Here is a 19,553-nt window from a genome sequence, read left to right as displayed (position 1 = left end):
ATTTAAACAGCATGGCTTTTTAACTGAACATTTCTACTGAATTGTAACTGAATTTCAGTCACAATTTTATTTTAAAAATTTTAATTTTTATCAACTGAAAGAGAAGTTTAAAACTAATGTTCAGATTAAAACACTTATGAAACTAATGCACTGTGATGAACAGCTGCTCCACACCTTGAACAGAAGGGAAAAAGTGAAACTTTGATGGAAGATTCTGAAATACCAATTCAAGCATGCAGTGCACTGTATCTTGAGCAGGTAGCCTTAACTTGCATAAAACCTAAGTTAACTAAGGAAAACTAAGATGAGCAAAAATAGACAAGATACTGTTTTTAAACATGAGTTTCAAGGGAAATGGAATCAATTAAATCTGGAGCATAGGTGAATTTACCTGATTTTCTCTCAGCGTTGTCTGCTTGAATACCTAACTGCTTAAAACCTCCTACCTTCAGGTAATCTTGCCAGCATGTCAAAAACCTGATGGGTGTTCCTCCGACAGACATCTGCTGGATCCTCCAGGAGCCCAGCCAGGGCAGAAATGACTCCACTTCGTAGTAGCCCTTCCCTAAAAACAACAGTGGAGGGCAGATTTAACACAATGTAATAAAACTTGGATGGATTTGAGATTTTTAGTCTTAACTGCTCTTCTTTATGCTGCATCTGTCTCACAAGACTTAGGAGCTGTTCTTATTTCTCACTGAAACATCACTTCCCAGAGGGTTCAGTAAACTTTGGAGTTGCACCCACCTGCCAATACTGTGCAAAGCCATGACAGAGAGAACTTCTGTTGTTTTCTGCCGGACAGTTTGGTCTTCATGCACCAGCAAAGCCTTCAGGCTATCCAAGAATCCTACGAGACATCAGAATTCATTTTAACACTTCTTACTTCCAGCATTCATTTGGAAATAGCAATATTCAGCGTTTATCTCACAATTTCAAGTGCCTCAGAATTTTCAGCTTGTCCTGACAGTGAAATTCTCATTGTCATATCTCAAGTAAGGAAGAAACTTTCAAATTTCAAGGCCTACTGCCAAAAATGTCACGCTACAAACAAGCTCCTGACTCCTTATCAAGTTAAATCCTAATCCTGCAAATATAAAGTGACATAACTCTAAAAATAAGACAGTAGAGCTATTGATGTCTTTAGAAAAGCGTGTTTTTGCAGGATTGACACTCACTTGTCTTTTTTGAACAGAAATAAATGTGGTGAACCATTAATGATTGTGTATGCACATATGGCACTCACCAGAGCCAAAAAACCTAACAACCCCAAACTAACAAAAATCTCACATTGCTTTGGCAATCAACTGTTCATCAAACACTAACTTAATAAATTTTGAACATGACTAGTCTCTTTTATGAGAGGAAAAAAAATGTAAAGGAAGTAAATGGAGAAAAAAGCAGTAGCAAACAAGGAATTTTTGTGTGTGTTACATAATGAGCTATGTAGATATACCACAGACTGATAAAAATTGCAAAAATAAACTTGTGGTTAGGGTTTTCCCCCCCCCCAAAAATCAAAACTCAGGATTCTTCCAGGCTTTCAAAATAAGTGGTGGCTAGATGTAGTCCTGATGAGTAAGATAAATTTGGTTATATTCCTTTCTTTTCTAATTTCTCATTAAGTTCCAGGCAAGTGGGTGATGATGGTGAAGGGCTTCTAACTTTGAACTAAGTAGGTAGGGGGTTTTTTATTAGCCTATGTTAGGAATTAGCTAAAATTGGAATAAAGTCTGGGGACGTGGTTTAGTGGTGACCATGGCAGGGCAGAGTTAACAGATGGACTGGATTATCTCAGAGGTCTTTCCCAACCTTAGCAATTCTATGATTCTATGGAAAGAATGATTCTGCACTAATTTTGTATTTAGAGGTTGATAAAACTTATAGTGAGCCAGTGATGAATCCTCAAGTGATGATAATTCTTATAATAACTGTCATGTATACGGTATTATAATATTCTTTACCTTTCTAAGGTAAAACAGGAAATTTTTCCTGGGCACCTTGCATGATCGAAGATAGTGTAAGGAAAAAGTAATGGAAGAAAGTGAAGTGGGGTTGGCCCCTCAGCCTGCCCCACTGTGTCAGAGCTAGTGAGAACAGACCACTTACCCAATGCTATTGCCTGGTAGACTTGTTCAGGATCGTGGACCAGATCGCAGAGAGCCACCAGCGCCCGCTGCTGCGTCAGCAGCTCGGGAGACTGCAGCTCCTCATTCAGCTTAGGAAGGGCCCTCCTCCCAAAGGCCAGAGCAGCTTTGGTGGGGTCTATGTCAGGGGGGAGATAGGCTGAGATACGAGGTTGTGCCATCCCAAATCTTCCTGAGAAAGATTCTCCCTATCCTTAAAAATAGTCCAAGATGGCTGTACTCGGTGACTGGGCAGATAATGTACCATAAAGACACCTACTGACTTTAAACAGTGCTCTGTGTCCCCAAGGAGCTCTTTGAGCAAACATACACTGTCAGGAAGCTGTGAAAGAGGCTGGAATCGTGCATCATCAGCACTAATGTGTGTTCATCTGCTGAATTGTCTTAATCTGGTTTAATTCTCGCTGAACACTGTAAAGAAAAGACAGAGAGAGAGAAAGCTTAAAATTTCAAGGAAGGATATTAAAATTGATAAAGGGAATGCTTTTTAAAGGGTTCAAGCGAAGAGGCCCAATGCCCAAAATCGGAGGGGACTCAAAATAATAAAATTAAAGCAAAGGAAAGCGAAATACTTCTTTTTTCCCAAAGGAAAAAAAAAAAAAAGGCATTTTAAAGGGATCTGGTTAAATCCTGCCCTCAGATTTCGGTAACGTTTGATAGAATACGTGAGGGCTGCCCCTCCGCCCCCCGCCCTTCCCTCAGTACGGGAAGCGCCTCAGCAGATTGAACACTTCGACCTCCAATATAGAAAACTGCTAACAGCAAAAACAAACCCAAAAGTTAAAACAGCCACTAAACAACTTCACTTCTCCCTTCAAGGCAAACGAAATAACTAAATAATCGAAAGCGCCGTGTGCCATTACCGAGCCCCCGCTCCCGCCCCTCAGCGCCGGCCGCCCCTCAGCGCGCGCGTGCCCCGGTTGCCACAGCGCCCGCTCTTTGCGTACGCGCCTCTTCGTGAATAGCGACCAACGCCGCCGAGCCGCGGGTCGGGCTGCGTCACCAGCGTGAGCACCGCGCTTGGCAGTGCCCGCGCTGAGGGACTTACGTCAATGGCGTAGGTGGCAGTGGGGGCGCGGCCGCTGAGGGGAGCCGTGAGGGGACGGGGGATGTCGCCGTGAGGTCCCGGAGCGGCGGCCGTGCTGCCTCAGTTCTCTGCTCAAGTGTGGAGTCTCTCTCCTCTCCCCTTGTTTTCAAAGTAGTTTTACTTGAACAAAATCGAGGAAAATTCCGAGCGAACAAAATGGTGGTCAAGTTAAGGGCAGAAATACAGCAGGCGAGTGCCTTGGGGTACAAGGGCTGAAGGGACCCCGGTAGTTTTGGACTAGATTTTCTTTCCTAATCTTCTCCAGAATGTCACTATGAACAGCTAGAATGTGTAGTAAGGGTTTCCATTATTACTTAGTTTCACATAACTGTTCAGACGAAGGTACACGGGAAGAACGGATCATTGCAATGTTGTGGCACATTGCAATGTTGTGGCACAATTTAAGGGTGTTCTGGGTTGTCAGATGTTATCTGGCATCAGGAAAAAAACTCTGAACAGCTTGTGCTATAAAAGGATAGTGCAGATAGTGAAGTCGTTGAGATGTTTTTCATTATGTCTGAGTAACAATTGTAATAATCAAAGTTCTTAAAAAGGATTTTACAAATCCAAAGTAATTCTGATCAGCCGGATTAAAATGCATCACAGGAATAGGTTATGGTTTGTTGATCTTCAAAATCCATAAAAGAAAAATTGCTACTCTAAAACGGAAAGAATTCATTTTTCTGCGACATTTTAGAGCTGATTATTTACTTTACAGGTGATTTACCTGAATTAGATTAGACTTCCACTATGTACTTGTAAAAGTTCACCTGATTTCCATAGGAAGAACATGAACTTTTCTCAGCGTAGAAAGAGCAGGACCAAATCAGAGACCTGTCCCTCAGTGTTACCTCTGCTTTTGGTGTGAGTTGTTCTGTCTTCTCCTTCATTGCAACTTGGAATACTGATTTTGTTAGTAGTCATGACGTTAACTTATTTTATATATGCCTTCCTCATATCCTTTATCTATCCACAGAAGCTGCTGGCACTACTGTTCTTGCAATGTTGAGATAAGGAGGGTTGTGATGCCATGGAGACACTGTGTTCCCAGCCCTCCCTGCTGACTGAATCCCCTTTCAGCTCTTTAAGAAGAGACAATATGCATCATTCTCAGTATGTTTAGCAGCTTTTTATTTCTTTAATTATTTTCCTGTGATGGTGTGTCTTATTTGTTGATATGGTAGGTTGGGATGTGCTTATGTGTGTGTCAGATTTAGATTAAATACATCAACTATAAGTGAAAATAGCCTCTCAATTTTGAAATATATCTGTGTGGTTGTCTTGGTCCCTCCTGTACTTTGCATTCACTCAGATGGTTGAACTGTGGTTTTTGTAGCTTAGTTTGTGAAAGGGCTCTAGGAGAGAAGCACTGAGTGACTCTGTGTACACTGGACAAGTGTTTACCTTGCTTAGGAGGTGTTGAACTGCAACTAGAACATGCAGGAAGCAAGTTCTAGTTTGAAACTCTTACCAACTCGTGGAGTTCTTGTTTTCAGAACTACACTAATAGTTCTGACATTAATTAAGACATTAATATTGTCATAAAATCATTCAAGCTGGCCAGAAGGGCAGGAGCATACCATAACAAGGGTCTAGACCTCTGGAGGTTTATTGGTTACAAGTAGCATAAGTGGAATTCTCCATATGCTAATAGATAAATTCTGTAATGTCACCTTCTTTGGTGAACAACCCATCAGCTACAAATCTGGGTTCTTTGTGGGGAAGTGGGTGTCTTGGTACAGTTGAGATCATATTTGTGCCTGAAGTGATTTAAAAGCAATTTCTCATGGAGGAGAATGTAGGGGGAGAGAATATAAGAAAATAAAGATAGTGTAGAAAGTAGTCTCACCCCTGAGGAGCTGCAGCTGGGCCAATTCTCAAAGATTAGGAACAGCCTGACTTTACCAGGCCACAGCTGTAAGCAATGAGAAGGAGATACTATAAAAGAGTGGGGTGGCCCCTTGAGAAGGGAACTGGGGTCAGTGGCTGCTTTGTGAGGAAGAAAGAGGCAGTGCTGTGAGGAGCTGCTCCTGAGAAACACCACGAGGGTCTGAAACTTTGGTGAGAGGAGCCAAAGGTATGGAATTTTTGCAGTAAGATAACAACAGGAGAATAACACATTAATTCTAGGTAGTGGACTAGTGATTTTTCTTAAGCATTATTCTTTATGTGTGCTTGTAAGACACAGCCCTAGAGTTTTTTCTTCTGTATTTGCTCACTGTTTAAAATTACTGGTCTGCTTTGATATGCCCTTTAATATTTTTAGTTTGCTGCAGAAGTGGGAGAGGCTTGTCTCCTGATTCAAAGCCTCTTCCTTTATCAAAATATGACTGTTAGAATGGGAGAACTTTGTTTTCTCCTGAAAGTTGAAAATTTAAATCCTAATGAAATACATAGCAAGATCTTTTAGCATCCTAAGTTGCATTCTGGCTTACTAAATATTCTCTAAATTAATGAGTTAATCAACAAAACTTAGGTAATGCAAAATGGCTATCTAATATTCCTTGTCTTTGGTGTTTTGTACATTAGAAAGCAAGATTATTAATGAGCAGAAAGACGTTTATGTAATTCAGAATGTCTCATTAGTGGCATGCGCATTCTGACTTTAAAGCTGAGATGAAATCAAGTAGAAATGCTGGAAAAATCCCTTGGGAGTTTCTTTATAATTGCTGCTATGCTTAATATTAGCACTGTCACAGTTCCCCCTCCATTGGTTCCTTGCCTAATAGGCTAATCCTGCTCTTGGTATCCATATATACAAGGATCTCTGAACAAAATGGAGCTGTTGCCTAATTCAGGATTAGGAACCATTGGGTTTATTGAGGAGCAGTTTCTGATCAAAGGAATCAAAGGACTCTATCTGTATGACCACTAGAACGAGTTGGTTGTTTTAAAACTACTGCTCTGTGTGTAGTTCAATTACTGTATCTCCGCCTTCCTGGGCTGTGGAAGAAGGGGAGGAAGGGAATTGTTGCAAACCTGTTGCTATGGCCACGGAGCAGGGGCTGGGCTGCTTGTGTGGCTGGAATCCTCTGCATCAGCTGCTGCTCGGTGAGTCCTTCCTTACACTTTGCTCCGTGATGGAAATGGTCCCTTTAGAAATGTTCTTTTGAATGCCAGTAAGAAATCAGTCCCCTAATTTGAGTCCCCTCCCCCAGCAGCCCACGAGGTTTCCTTACATAACCAAATTGATGTAGCTCAGGTGAGACATCTGAATGCATTTGTGATTTTCATGTGAACATTCTTCTTTTTTCGTGTCAGACAGATTTCATTCGTTCTGAGCTGATCTTGGATGAAAGTTTGATGTTGTGCCAAGAAATGTGGCAGCTTCATCTTTCCTCCCTTCTTCTGACCACATGAAATCTGGGATCCCTAACATTATTTAATGTGCTTAGTGCAGAGGCATTTGAAATAATGATGAGCAAGATTTTAAAATTAAACACTGCAGAGTCCTTTGAGAGCTAAACTGTGAGCACTTGGCTTGAATTAAGTGAGCAATTCTCTGCCCTCCCAGGGAATTAGAGTTGGTGCCTTGTAGTTTCAGAAGGCCACTGCTTGCACACTGAGGTGGTCCTGTTTGCATGAGAAACAGCTTCCCCTCCTTGCAAACTGAGTTGAAGAACCTCCAGTTGAACTGGAAAGAAAAAAGGAAAAAAAAGATGACAAGTCTGCAAGAACTTGGTTAGTCTTTATGGAGGTAATTCCTGAATGTCTCTGTACTGAGGTAATTCCTGAATACTGTGTTTCTCTTTATGTATTTTCAGACTTGTAGGGTTTACTGAACTTGGAGAATGAAGTCCAGCCTAATGCATTGGGTTCCCCCAGTGAGTAGAGAAAGAATAATCTCCCAGTTTCCCAAGGTAAGCATTTCTTATCCCTTTGGTCACAGTATGTAGTCCCTGCCACACTGATCTATCTTTCCATTGTGCTAATATGGTATTTTAATGTAATTTAGTGTACACTTGTTGTCTTCTGTTAAAATTGCAAGTTATTTAAGATTCTTTCAAAGTTTAATGTGACCTCATAGTCCCATTCAATGCTGAACTCTTTAATAACAATCCTCATTCTTCTTTCTAACCTTTACAAAAAGTGACTCTTGTGACACAAGTATTATCTTACAATATTTGTTTTTTCAGCAAACAGCAATAATTACATGAATAAGAGCTCCAATACTGAGGGTAAAGAGGAACCAGAGCTGACATTAAATTTGCCAAAAAAATCTAATTAGAAGTCTTTGGTTAAAGAATTTGAGGCAATTTTAATTTTCTGTTTGTACAAGCATCTTAGTCATACAGTAGATTAAATGTAGTGGGCAGGCACTGTAGAAACACAGACAAAATACCTTTGATGTCCCCAAAGACTTCTGTATTTGAAGTAGAATAGAACAGTTAAGGGCAGGGAATTACCACTTGTTTTTTTCAGTTGTTCAAAAGATCCTTTTAAGGGAGTTCACTTTTTTCCAGTCTTCATCTCAGCCACATATTGTGCTTTTAATTTTACGAAAAGTACCACAGGTATTTTAAACAAATGCAAGGTAAAATATATTTTCCTCCTATTTAACTAATTCCCAGTTAAAGGGTTAGTAATAAAAACAGTGCTTCACACTTATATACAATTGAAAAAACTTCACAGTAATAATGACTTGCTGGTGGTATGGTCCCATCCATGTTTTTCTTGTGTGTCTTAGATTGTTGGGGTAATTGAAGGCACTTCCTGGGGCACAGAATGATGAGCAAGTGGATTTGGCCATGAGTGCTTAGGCAATGCTGACACTGACACTCAGAAAGGAGCTCAAAGGATGGTGCTGTCCTGAGGAGTTTGAACAAACACAGCTCTGGGGAAGCCTTTCTGCCTTCTAACCCAACCTAGCCCTTTCCTTGTGCCAGGATAACAAACCCTGTGAACAATCACTTCATCTGCTTTTCCCTGCCAGTTTGCCAAGGGGCCATCAGCCAGTGTGTCCCAGCAGCTGTTGTCTCTTTTCAGTGGTACACACCTGAGGCCTGTCTGCAGCTGAAGGAGCACTTCCATGCACAGGTCAGCAGTGCTTGTCAGCAGAGCCCTGGAACAGCTGGGTGAGTTTGTAATAACCCAGGTATGCAAGGAAGAAAGTACCTGAAGCTCTTTAGAGCCTCCTTTCTTCATTGGCTTTCCTTACTCCAGTATGTTTCAAGGCAGCAAAGCCCCTGCAAGGGGCAGTTCTCTGACCTGTTCCACAGTGCATGAATTGGGTGCCTCTTCTTCTGCTGGCATAGCATTGAAAAAATGCTGTAGTAGTTTAGAAATGAAAAGGTTTTTAACACCCTTTAAATAAACACTGAGTTCAAAAGATCTAACAGATCCAGCCTTGCTGTGTTCTCTGTAGGTGTTCCAAAGGAGCAGTTAATAAAGGCTTTGCAGGGATATAAAGGCAGCAGTTCCAAGTTTCTTGAAAAATCTGGGAATCTGGTTTTAGTCTTTTTGAAGTATACATCCTGAGAAGTTCTCTTAAAAGGTTCCTTAAAACTGGAGCAAAATTCTGGTAAATATATAGCATTTAAAAATCAGAATAAGCTGTTTTATATTCTACTAATAATCTTGAAGTTGGTTTTTTCTCTGCATTATCTCTCCTCCAGAACTGTTACTATTACTGATTTCATCTCTGAAGTAAGGCAAGACAGCTCAACTGTGTTGAAATCATCACTATTCAGTTAAAATAAATAGCTGTACATGTTAGTGATAAATGCTTCTGGTTTCAATGTGAAGGATCCTCCATAAAGTGGAGCTCCTATGAATGCTGGCAATTAGCTCACTATTCCTCCAGCTCTGGAGTTGCTGACATGAGACTTGTCATGATATCCATCTTTAAATGCAACTTTATATTCATTTCACTAGGGAGTCTTGCTAAAAAAAAAAAATAACTGGAAATATGTCACCCTGAGAGACATCAGTGACTTTATTCCTTTTTTAGAAACACAGTCACTATCTTAGTTTCATGTAAATTTGTTACAAGTGTCTGGACAATTTTCCAGGTAAGACATGCTTTATTGAACTGAGGTAGTTCTTTCCTTCCGTTTCCAAGTTGTATTTGTTTGGGATTTTTATTATTAGGTTTTTGAGGTTTTTTATTTCTATAGTAAACCAACTCTGTATGTAATTTATTCTGGTAACAGAGTATAACTAAAAAACTATGTTTTGTCTTTGTGAGTAGAATTAAACTACTTCTGTCACTGCTTTCTAGAGATGATTATTATTTGGTCATTTTTTGGTGGAGTGGGAGTAGGAATGGCAGCCAGAGTGTTTTGTACAGTACTTGTAAAGCTTGTCAGGAATAACCATCATCTTTTCCTTTTCCATTAGCTTTCCAAAGGACAAAGAAATATTTTATTAGTAGGGGTAGTCTGATAAATTCAGCAGCTAATGGCTTTATTTAATACTCTCCTGACAGTCCCTCATTGTGTTAAATGGGCTGATCTAGGGAGTCTTGTTTTCCCCCAGTACAAATTGATGGAACACCTCTAAACCATCCCTTACTCCTTGGCTTTTCCCTTAAGGTTGCTGATTTTATTCAGTATTTTCTCAGTAACAGTAATCAGGAGCACAGGGGTCTGTGGTCACCCAGGTAATGTTGACTGGCACATATATCTTTATTTTTCTTTTTTGGAGATATTGGTCATGCAGTTTACCAGTCAATTTTTCAGCTATTTAGAATAGATTAACTTGGCATCAGCATCACATGGAAGTTGATGTAACCAGAAATAGTATTCAATAGAAGATGAACTCCTTTGTTAAAAAGCCATTCCTTGATAGAAAAGAGCATTAAACCTCTCAAGCCATTTTTGTACCATTTGCACGGGAGATGTCAATCTAAGTTTAGGTCAACAAATGAATTTCAATTCACTTATCCACCTGGATCTCCTAAAAGAGATACAGTTTCAATTTTAAGAATGCAGGCTGAGTCACCTAAAGCCCATCTGCTGTATCCTGGGGGAAGACCCAGAGCAAAGAGGATTATTTGCATGAAGCCAGGTTCAGATTATTATTATTGCAGGTAGTCAGAAAATGTATTGCCTCTAACCCTGTGGGCCTTTTTTCCCAGAGGCACATTCTGCAATGGGTTATTTTATTATCAGCAATTTCTTATTTCTGCACTTAGGACTTTGTTTGTACTATTAAAGTCAATGAGAAACTTGAGATAAATTGGAATACAAAGGATGCAGATGCACTATGGTCTTATGTTTAAACTTCTGTAAAATCATGCCAAATGCATATGCTTATAGTCAAAGAAATTTTAATAGAATAAAATTTGTTCCACTGAATTGAAATTAAGAAAAAACTAGAGTAAGAAATGGACTATTTCTGTTCCAGAAGGGTTTGGTCTCTTGGTGACCTTCTTTCTCACAGTTAAAGACTCAGACTGTGCAGCACAGTGGCATGTAGATGAACTGAAGTCACAGGTACCTGTGCTCCTCACTTGCAATTTAGAAATCTAAATCAGAATTTTTAGAAGGAGACTGTGAAATTACTACTAACATTATGTAATATTTTCAAATATTTATAACAGGCTGAAAATATCCAAAGTGGTTGTGGTAGGAGACCTGCATGTTGGGAAAACCAGTCTTATCAACAGGTATGGTATATCTCAGCTGATGGTTTGATTCTCCTGTTTCTCAGATAAGTGTTATAACCTTTCCATTGCTGGCTTTAGAGCAGTGCTTCATGGTTCTGCTTGAACCTGAACCAGTACTTTGTGGTTTTGTTATTAAATGAGGAGAAAATGAAGTCAAGAGTATGGGACAGTTTTGGTACATTACCACAGAAAGTTGTGCTCTAGCACTTCAATCAGTAGGTGTTACATTCTTAGGTAATTTTATCCAGTCAAATATGATACAGCGTTTTCTTAAGGAATCCAATCCAAAGGCTAAACAATTAGAAAACAATTTCAGTGTCTGAGTCTAGGTTTCATTTGGGTCATTATTTACGACCCAAAATATATTCCCTTGTAACTGAAACTGCAAGATACTGTACCTCCCTTGAGAGCCCAAAAATGTTTTATTGAGTCTCCCATTATCCTGAGAGCTTCCTAGATATATGTGCTTTCTAGTTTGTTAAACAGTATCTCCTTTTCTTTTAGTGTCTTTATGTTTTTATGTCTGCTTCTACATTATATAGAAAATCTTTTATGTCTGCTTCTACATTATCTAGTAAATCCACAGTTAGTTTTTTCTTTTCTTCATAATTTACCCCAGACAGTGTTAGTTTTGCAGTTATTTGTACTTGTCTTGTGAGATTTTCATTTTTTTTTTTCAATTGCAGATTTTGTAAAGATAATTTTGACCGAGACTACAAGGCAACCATTGGAGTAGATTTTGAGATTGAACGTTTTGAGATAATTGGAATGCCATATAACCTCCAGATGTGAGTTGAAAGAGCATGGTTAAGCATTGCACAGAGTACAGTCTCAGCAGAGCTTGAATTGCTGCAGGCTGTAGTGGAATAAAGACTTTTAAAATATTATACAATTGCACAAAGAATAATGTGATCTGAAGAAAAGATTCTGTCTCTGGACTTAGTTTCAGTAGAAATTTTACTCTTGGATTTCTCATGCCTAAAAAAATATTCCAAGCTTGTAAATGAAAATTCATCTTGAATGTGTTGCACCATTTCAGTGGAGTTCTGTCACTTTTACTCAACATTCATGAAAGAGAAGTGGAAGCTTTTGTCATAGTGGTGGTGTAACCCCAGTCTCTTATCTGAGTTTAGTAGGCACAGTGAGCAGTGAGCTTGAACTTGGCTTTACTGGGGGGTTTTATTCCTGCAGTTATTGAAATTAATGATAAGGTGTCCAGTGATTTCAACATCTCTTAATTAGCAACTAATTAATTATCCCTAAATCATAGAAAGGCTGGAGTGGTTTTATTAGAATGTGAACCTAATATCTTTGATTTTCAGCTTTGCTTGTCAGACTGGTGGGAACCCTGCCCTTCACCTGCTTAGGGTCTGTGGAGTGGTGTCCCTCTGTGTTCCTGGTGGCCAGCCACATTGTTCTGTAGAGGGCATTATGGAATCCTCTGTAGTGTGACCTAGAGCAGATCTAAGATGCTTTGCATGAGACATTTTAGTACATTAATTTTAAAAACCTTTTTACTTAGGAACACTTTTCTTTTTCCTGGTGAGATCACTGGTGTAAATAGATGGCTTGTGGTATTTATTGAAAAATCCATTTCCCACTGATTTCACTGTCATTGTGTTTGGGAAGTTTTGCCAGGTGCTTTCTTTTTGGAACTTGAGTCCCTCTAAAAATCCAGCCTCGTGCATCAGCACTTTGCAAACTGAAGCAGTAGGGTCAGGTTGCATTATCTGCAAAGTCTGCAGAAGCTGGGTAGAGCATTTCCATATGATAAGCACTAGTGCCCCCTCTTGCTGAGAGATTTCCATACAAGATACATCTGCAAGTATCTGTGACTGGCAGTACTAGGCTACAACAAAACCCACACCTCTGTAGTGCTGGCAGTAGCTGATGGCACTGCAAATCATGTTCGTTAATGAGAAGGACATTCTTGATTTTATTTAATGGTGTCATTAGTACCTGCTAGACTGAGCTGCAGGTCTCTAATTTGTAGTGTAGAGACAGATATCTTATCTAGCAGTTGCAAGATTCTAACATGGGCTAATACATGACTGGGCTAGTATTAGCACAGAAAATCTACAAAACTAGATTGCCCTAGAAATACATGCAAATTACATAGGTGAAAGAAAAAAATCTTTTAAAGAAAAGACATTACCATGCAGAATTGGCTCCAAAATTGTTAGTGCTTTTTAAGAAAAGGTAAAAATGGTGTTTGCATGTCTTCATTGACTAATAGAACTTGAGTGTATTTCTCTCAGTAGTTAATGAATAACATGTTCCAGATGGTGACACCTCCCTGGTATCACATTCTTCTCTGCCTTGTACCAGTCTGCTGCTTCATTAACATGTTTACTCAGGTTACCCTGGGTTTCATTAACCTGAAATTTCTTTTTTCCCCCCATTGCACAGATGGGACACAGCAGGTCAGGAGAAGTTCAAGTGCATTGCATCTGCTTACTACCGAGGAGCAGAGGGTGAGAGCAATATTAATTTGATCCTGCTTTTGTTGGGAGGCTGTATTTTGTACAGCAACCTAGATCCATGTATGCTCCTCAGGAAGGTATCTACAGACACACTGTGGTGGAATGGATTGTCCATTGTGGCAGGGAAGAAGGGATGAAGAAGTTCATGACTTGATGTGTTGTCACATCTGTGAGCTCTGGGTGTTCTGATGGTGCACTGATAGAAAGTGGCACTTGTGACTGGGGGAAAGAATTTGAGGTTGGGTGAGATTAATGCTGGAGTTGGAGGTGGCTATTTCTGGCTTTCCCCTTGGTAAGAGACAATCCTGTGTTAATTTGTGGTCCCAAAATGAAAGGGTTGATAGCACTATAGACTGCAGACTATAGATAAACCACTGGGGACTAAGGACTGAGGTCTTATTGGGTGCTAGAAAAAGAAAAGGAATGAGCAAATGGATAGTCTTCCACTTCCTATGTGTTAAATCTGTTCTTACACCTTATACATAAACATTCTCTCTGCTTAACAAGACAGGTTGGAGAGACTTCTGATACACTTTCTAATTTAATTGCCTTTTTTCTGGTCTTGTCTTTTATTGCAGCTATAATAACAGTGTTTGATCTGGCTGATATCCAAACTTTGGATCACACCAAGTAAGTTTCTGCATTTTGGCTTATCTTTTAAAGGTTTTTACAGCAGGTTTAATTGCCTTCCATATGTAGGTGTTAAGAGCTTGCTGGATCATGAGTGTATTTTCTGTTGAGCTAAGAAATTAAAAATGACAGTTACTAGTTTGGATTACATAGGGAGGGATTTTTCTGAAGAAAATGCAGAGCATGAATTTGAACTGCTTACACTTGACTTCCTTTAAAGTCAGTGCAGAGAGAGAGAGGCACTTCAGTGAAAGCTTGATCTTTCCAAAGCTAGACATGCAGCAAAAGATGAAGTGCACTCCAAAGGCTTTTTTTTTTTTTACTTCATTTGGTATAAATAGAATAACAGGCTGGAATCTAATGGAAATGATAAAATTGATGAGATGCATGCCATGCATGATGTCTCAAGGGCCTTTCATTTTTTAGCTGCACTGTTATCCCAATTTTTTTTCTCTAGTTTCTGCTGGGATATAGGCTGCCAAAAAGAGGAGAGAAAATTAAAACTCCAAGTATGTGTGGATACAGCTAAACTTACTAGTTCAGATCCTTGTAATGATTTGGTTACAACCCACTAATTGTTATGAGTAAACTCATTGTGCTTTTAGTGCAGGCTGCAAAGCCCTGCATGGGTCTATGATCCACACTGCTGTCACAGCTCAGGGTATATGGATTTCTAACGTGCTGTTGTGACTGGAATGCAGGTACAGACTTCTTTACAACCTGTACTCTGTCTGATTTGAATGTGTACTATGGTGCTTAGCTCATTTACATAGGACTTTGTAAAATAATATATATATTAGTGTCTCTGCTTGGCTGAAAGTAATTGAAGCCTGTGAACCTGATTTCCCACACATGCACACACTCCCTTCCCTCCTTGACTTGTGTTGGATGACTCAAGAGAAACTTGATTGCCAGAGTAACAAGAATATAAAAGCTTGTGAGACAAGAATCATACAGCCTTCATAGGGAGCTGTTTTATAATGCTGAATAGATTATTTCACTCTTTATTCCCATTTGTATCTAACCTGCTATGTGGTTCATACCTTTTCAGTTGCTTCTTGCTTTCTTATTCCTTATCTTGCACCAAACTTTGCCCTCTCCCTTACACTGAGGAATATCCTCTCTGGGTGCTGAAGTGATTGTTGAATTTGTACTCTGCCATGGGTATGGTTTTTCCTTAATGGGAGACATATTCAAAGGAGTTGGAATAGCTACTGCTCTCTCTGTCTAGAAAAAGAGGCTTTTGATACTCACACACAAGTTCTGCCACTCACTTTTCTTGTGACCCTTTTATCTGTCATATTCTCCTGTACTCCTTGTTCCCTCTGACTGTTTTGTTTGGGTTTTTTTTGGTATTTCAGACAGTGGTTAGAAGATGCATTGAGGGAGAATGAGCCAAATTCCAGCTTCATCTTTCTGGTTGGAACAAAAAAAGATTTGGTGGTGAGTAAATTGAGTGCAGATAAGGAAATCAGATTTCCCTAGTTCCTCAAGCCATTTCCCTTGCAAGTTGTGCACAATGTCATTGAGATAAAGACCTTGAGTGAAAAATTTAAAAGGTAAATTGAAGAGGCTACTTGAAACCAATTAAAGAAGAGACTGAAAAAAATGGGTAGTTAGTGAAATATTTCTTGCTTGGCATTTTTCAAGCATTTATAAACGAGCATAGTGATCTTGAAGGTTTTGTTGTTGTTCTGTAATGGTTCATAGGTTTTCTTCTTTCTCTCCATTTAAAATAACTGCAGTACAAAATCTAGAGCATTATATGTATTTTTGTTATGCCAGCAAGCCTGACATGCTGGATATGAATCCCAGAAATATGGAATTCTAAGCTAGATACTCACAACTGAGTGTTAGAGTTCAGAGAGCTATTGGAAAAATTAGAGGGAAATTGGTTTTTAAGGAATGGTGTGTTCATTACTCAGGAACAGGGAAGGTTTCTTACTTAATTGAATATCACCTAATTTTCAAAAGAACAGGGTGAATGCAGTCTCTATACAATTCTCAGCCCTGTGTTTGTCTTTCTGTAGAAAAAAGTTTTTTTAAAACTTTGAAAAAAACCTTGTTTATTCTGTTACTGGTTGGTCCCACAACTCTTCTGCTGAGAGTGATGGGCTGACAAGGATTTCAAGACCATTAACTGGGCTGCTGACCTGATTGTCCTTTACCAGGGAATGTGCTAGATACAAGAGCCACTTGTTAACTCTTGTTTTATTTCAGTGCTGTGGGAGCTGAGTGGAGCCTTCCATTTCAAGCCAGTACTAAAGAGTTGAAGGTTCTTGCAGCCATGTCTGATTACCCAAGCCTAGGCAAGGTCAGAAAGGCCACTGAGAAAACTGGCAGCATCCCAGTGTGGGTCTGTGGCAGTGCCTGGTGCTGTCACCAGCCCAGACACAGGTTTGTTTGCCCAGTCAGGTGCTGTGTGTGACAGGACAGAGCTGGATGCCATCCGTTTTGCCAAGGCCATGCAGGCAGAGTACTGGTCGGTGTCAGCCAAAACAGGTAAATTACTGCAAAGGATGTGAAAATAGCATAACCACGAGGGCTGATGTTGGAGTGGGAGGAACTTATCCCCCCCAGTGCTGGTTTTTTGTTGTTGTTCTTGTGTTTTGTTGCCATGAGAAACTTCAGGCTTATTAATGGCTGATTTTCTTTGAGCATTTGTATGTGTGCTTTCACTGTTGTGTATGCAGAAAGAAATAATCAAGCTGCTTTGCAGTATCTGAGCATGTATAATTCATAGATAGTTACATAAATACACGTGTGCACTACTACTCAACGTTTGCAATGGAAAAAGATTACACCACAAAATGAATTCTCTCTCTTGCTGGCTAAAAATAAAGGTGCAGCACAGGGTACAGTATTCCAAAGTAAGAAAATAAGAAATTCCTTCTGCAGTGATCAGAATGAGAGAGAGATTGTTGGGGAGGCCTGTTCTGTCCCAATATTGAGTAGTCAGCTGTTGACAGATGTGCTTGTTATGCCTGATCATCTGTTGATGTGCTTTTGTAAAACTCATCACTTCTGTCTTGTTTCCTAGGAGAAAACGTCAAAGAATTCTTTTCCCGAGTTGCTGCCTTGGCCTTTGAACAGTCCATGATAAAGGAGCTGGAGAGCACTCCTGGGCACAGGGCCCAGATTGGGGCAGGAAATCTCATCAGTATGTGGAGTTTTGCTTTTTGTGTGCATTTTTCTTGTTTATAGTCCAAAGGACTGGGGAGGTTTTTCAAGCATTAGAGCCAGTTTCAAACACCTGCAAGCATCTTCATATCATTGTCTGCCCAGGTTTTAGCATACAGGAGTGACTGGGCCTGCATGCAGCTTTTGTTAGCCTTAATATCAGATGGTAGAACTTCCTGTATGTTGATTTGATAACTTTTTTGTTTCCACAGAGCTAGAGAAGAACACTATGGAAGTTCCAGAAGACAATGCTCGAGTCAGCCTGAGTTGCTGCTAACTGTCACCTGTTTCTGCAAGTGCCACACTTCTCTCCAACAATGCTCTCAAACCAGAAATAGTGAGCTTTAATTTTAGAAATGAGGGAGGAAAAACTTACCCAAACTTTCTTGCTGAGAGTTCCCTTGCTGCTGCAGGCTCCCTGGGCAGGGTGGTACAATTGTTACGCAAACCCTTCTCTGTGTAGCTGAAACATAACATCCTTGTCTTAATGCAGGAAGACATTGCCAGTGCTGTGGGCTCACCTGTCTGCCAAAAAGGCTGTTAGTCAAAAATGATGTCACTTTAGTGTGTTGTTTTCTGATAATTCTCTAGAAATCTTAGCTAGTCAAGTGGCATTCTCTAATGGGAGAAGGAAACAAGTGGCAGTTCAGAATGAAGGGTGGTGTCAATATGGTTTTGCCTTTTAAAACAATCATGTAAATATAACTCTGATTTGCTTTTATTATGCACTCCAAGTATTTTAAAACTATTTGAAAGTAAATCTTTTCAAATATCAGACTTGGAAGTACACAAATGCAGACTGCATAGTTTCCACTGTGGTTTCTCCATCCAGGAAAAATGTTGATTACTTTTCATTTTCCACTTGAGAATCAGAGCCCAGTATTAAATATTTCCAAGCCTAAAAGAAGTCCAGGTAAGAACATAGTTGTTTTAACACAGCTGTCTAATATTTTGAAAAATGTTGCCAGATAAGAATGCTATTATTTTCCATTCTCTTGAATAAGAAAGAATGGTCACACAGGTGCATAAAATGGAACATATTATATCCCTCAAATTTTTCCAATAGCTCTCTGAACTCTTAATACTCTGTCTCTAGCTTAGAATTCCATGTTTCTAGTATTAATATCCAGCATGTCAGGCTTGCTGGCATTAAAAATATATATATAATGCTCTAAATTTCATATTGCAATTAATTTAAAGGAAGAGAAGGAAAACCTATGAATAGTTACAAGGTACTGTTTCTTAGGTTATTTATTCAATTGTTGCAGAATCAAGAGTATCTTTAAAAATAATTATAACAGGACTCAGATTTGAGCTGCTGAGAAATGCAGACATCATTAAAGAAATGCATCAATCTGAAAATATTCTGGATTCTCTGCTATTTTTCCCACTTTGATAAGAAATTGGAAAAAGTGGAGAAAAGAGCTTGAGCATGCTTTTATTATTTCCCCTTTTGACGTAAGTTAGAGCAGCTTCCTAGAATATGATGAATAGAGATCTAGGAACTCTGTGTCTTTTTTTGTCAGATAATCTTCACTTTGGCAATTGTGCTGCCTGTTGGCAAGGGCTCAAATGTAGCATTTGGTGGAAAAAATGAATCTGTGAGGGTACAAAAGGAGCTCTTTATCCAAATGTGTAATATTTTGACCTTCTGATGTTCTATGCAGTTGTTCAGTTCCAGAGTCTGCGTCACAAGAGAGGTGAATTTACACTGTGCTTGTAGCACAGGCTTTGGCTGGGCAGCCATGGCCTTGTGTTTCCTGAGTGAGAGTGGAGATGGTTCACTCTGCTGCAGCTGATCAGGTTAGCTGGGCTTCAGTGCTGACACAAAAAAATGCTTACACTGCAAAATGACTCAGGAACAAATCTAAGAAAATATCCATTTTTGGTTGGTTTTTTTTTCCCACCAAGAAATATATCTCCTAAGGGTTTCTTCTGTTGCTGAGCTCCATTATTGTACAAAGTCACAGAGATGCAGTGTCTTCAACAACACGATCATGTTGCCTGGGAAATCAACTGGGACAGGTTTTTCCTAGGGATTCAGCACATTGCATGATGTCATTGCTGTTTTGTGTCATCTGGAGCTCCAAAAGCTTCACAGACAAATGTAATACTCCATCAGTCATCAGCCATCATGGCACAATAGCCTAAGTCTATTAAATGATGGATGCTTTGGGAATGGGTGTTTTTTGTTTGGTGGTTTGTTGGGTTTTTGTTGGGGTTTTTGTTGTAATTTTTTGTTTGTGTGTTTGGGGTTTTAAGGGTGTTTTTAGCATCACTGAAACCTCCCCTGCAAAAAACTCCATATTAATAATTTATCATCTAAAATGAATCTTGGATCATGTTGCAAATGATTAGTTGCTTAGAAAAGCACAAAAGAAACTAACTATAGAAAATAAATATAAATGTGTAAGTTC

The 19,553-nt window shown here is 39.5% G+C and overlaps 2 protein-coding genes across 4 annotated transcripts in view; one reads left to right on the top strand and one right to left on the bottom strand.

Annotated features, from left to right (window-relative positions):
• RSPH14 (radial spoke head 14 homolog) overlaps positions 1-3,059 on the bottom strand; it is a 74,550-nt gene extending 71,491 nt beyond the window's left edge. The window contains exons 1-4 of the mRNA XM_066562527.1: positions 3,011-3,059; positions 2,110-2,558; positions 748-850; positions 447-565 (exon numbers count right to left, since the gene is read on the bottom strand). Coding sequence (XP_066418624.1) covers positions 447-565; positions 748-850; positions 2,110-2,308 — 421 coding nt within the window. The 5' untranslated portion in view covers positions 2,309-2,558; positions 3,011-3,059. The remainder of the gene's footprint in view (positions 1-446; positions 566-747; positions 851-2,109; positions 2,559-3,010) is intronic.
• A 3,123-nt stretch (positions 3,060-6,182) lies between these two features.
• RAB36 (RAB36, member RAS oncogene family) lies at positions 6,183-19,553 on the top strand. Of its 3 annotated transcripts, none has more exons than XR_010784693.1 (11): positions 6,183-6,285; positions 6,999-7,094; positions 8,221-8,309; positions 10,778-10,843; positions 11,530-11,631; positions 13,253-13,317; positions 13,905-13,956; positions 15,318-15,399; positions 16,372-16,458; positions 16,997-17,116; positions 17,349-19,553. XR_010784693.1 is itself a non-coding variant. In XM_066562068.1 (11 exons), the coding sequence occupies exons 2-11, from the start codon at positions 7,026-7,028 to the stop codon at positions 17,411-17,413; spliced, it is 801 nt and encodes a 266-aa protein (XP_066418165.1). In that variant the 5' UTR covers positions 6,183-6,285; positions 6,999-7,025; the 3' UTR covers positions 17,414-19,553. The 3 variants fall into 3 exon arrangements, 2 of the variants coding, with proteins under 2 accessions (XP_066418165.1, XP_066418166.1); XM_066562068.1 differs by having other exon boundaries at positions 16,368-16,458; XM_066562069.1 differs by lacking the exon at positions 6,183-6,285 and adding an exon at positions 6,855-6,915 and having other exon boundaries at positions 16,368-16,458.

The sequence above is a fragment of the Molothrus aeneus genome, chromosome 18 (assembly GCF_037042795.1).
Source record: "Molothrus aeneus isolate 106 chromosome 18, BPBGC_Maene_1.0, whole genome shotgun sequence".
Lineage (NCBI taxonomy): Eukaryota > Metazoa > Chordata > Aves > Passeriformes > Icteridae > Molothrus > Molothrus aeneus.
This window is presented reverse-complemented; position numbering and strand designations above follow the sequence as displayed.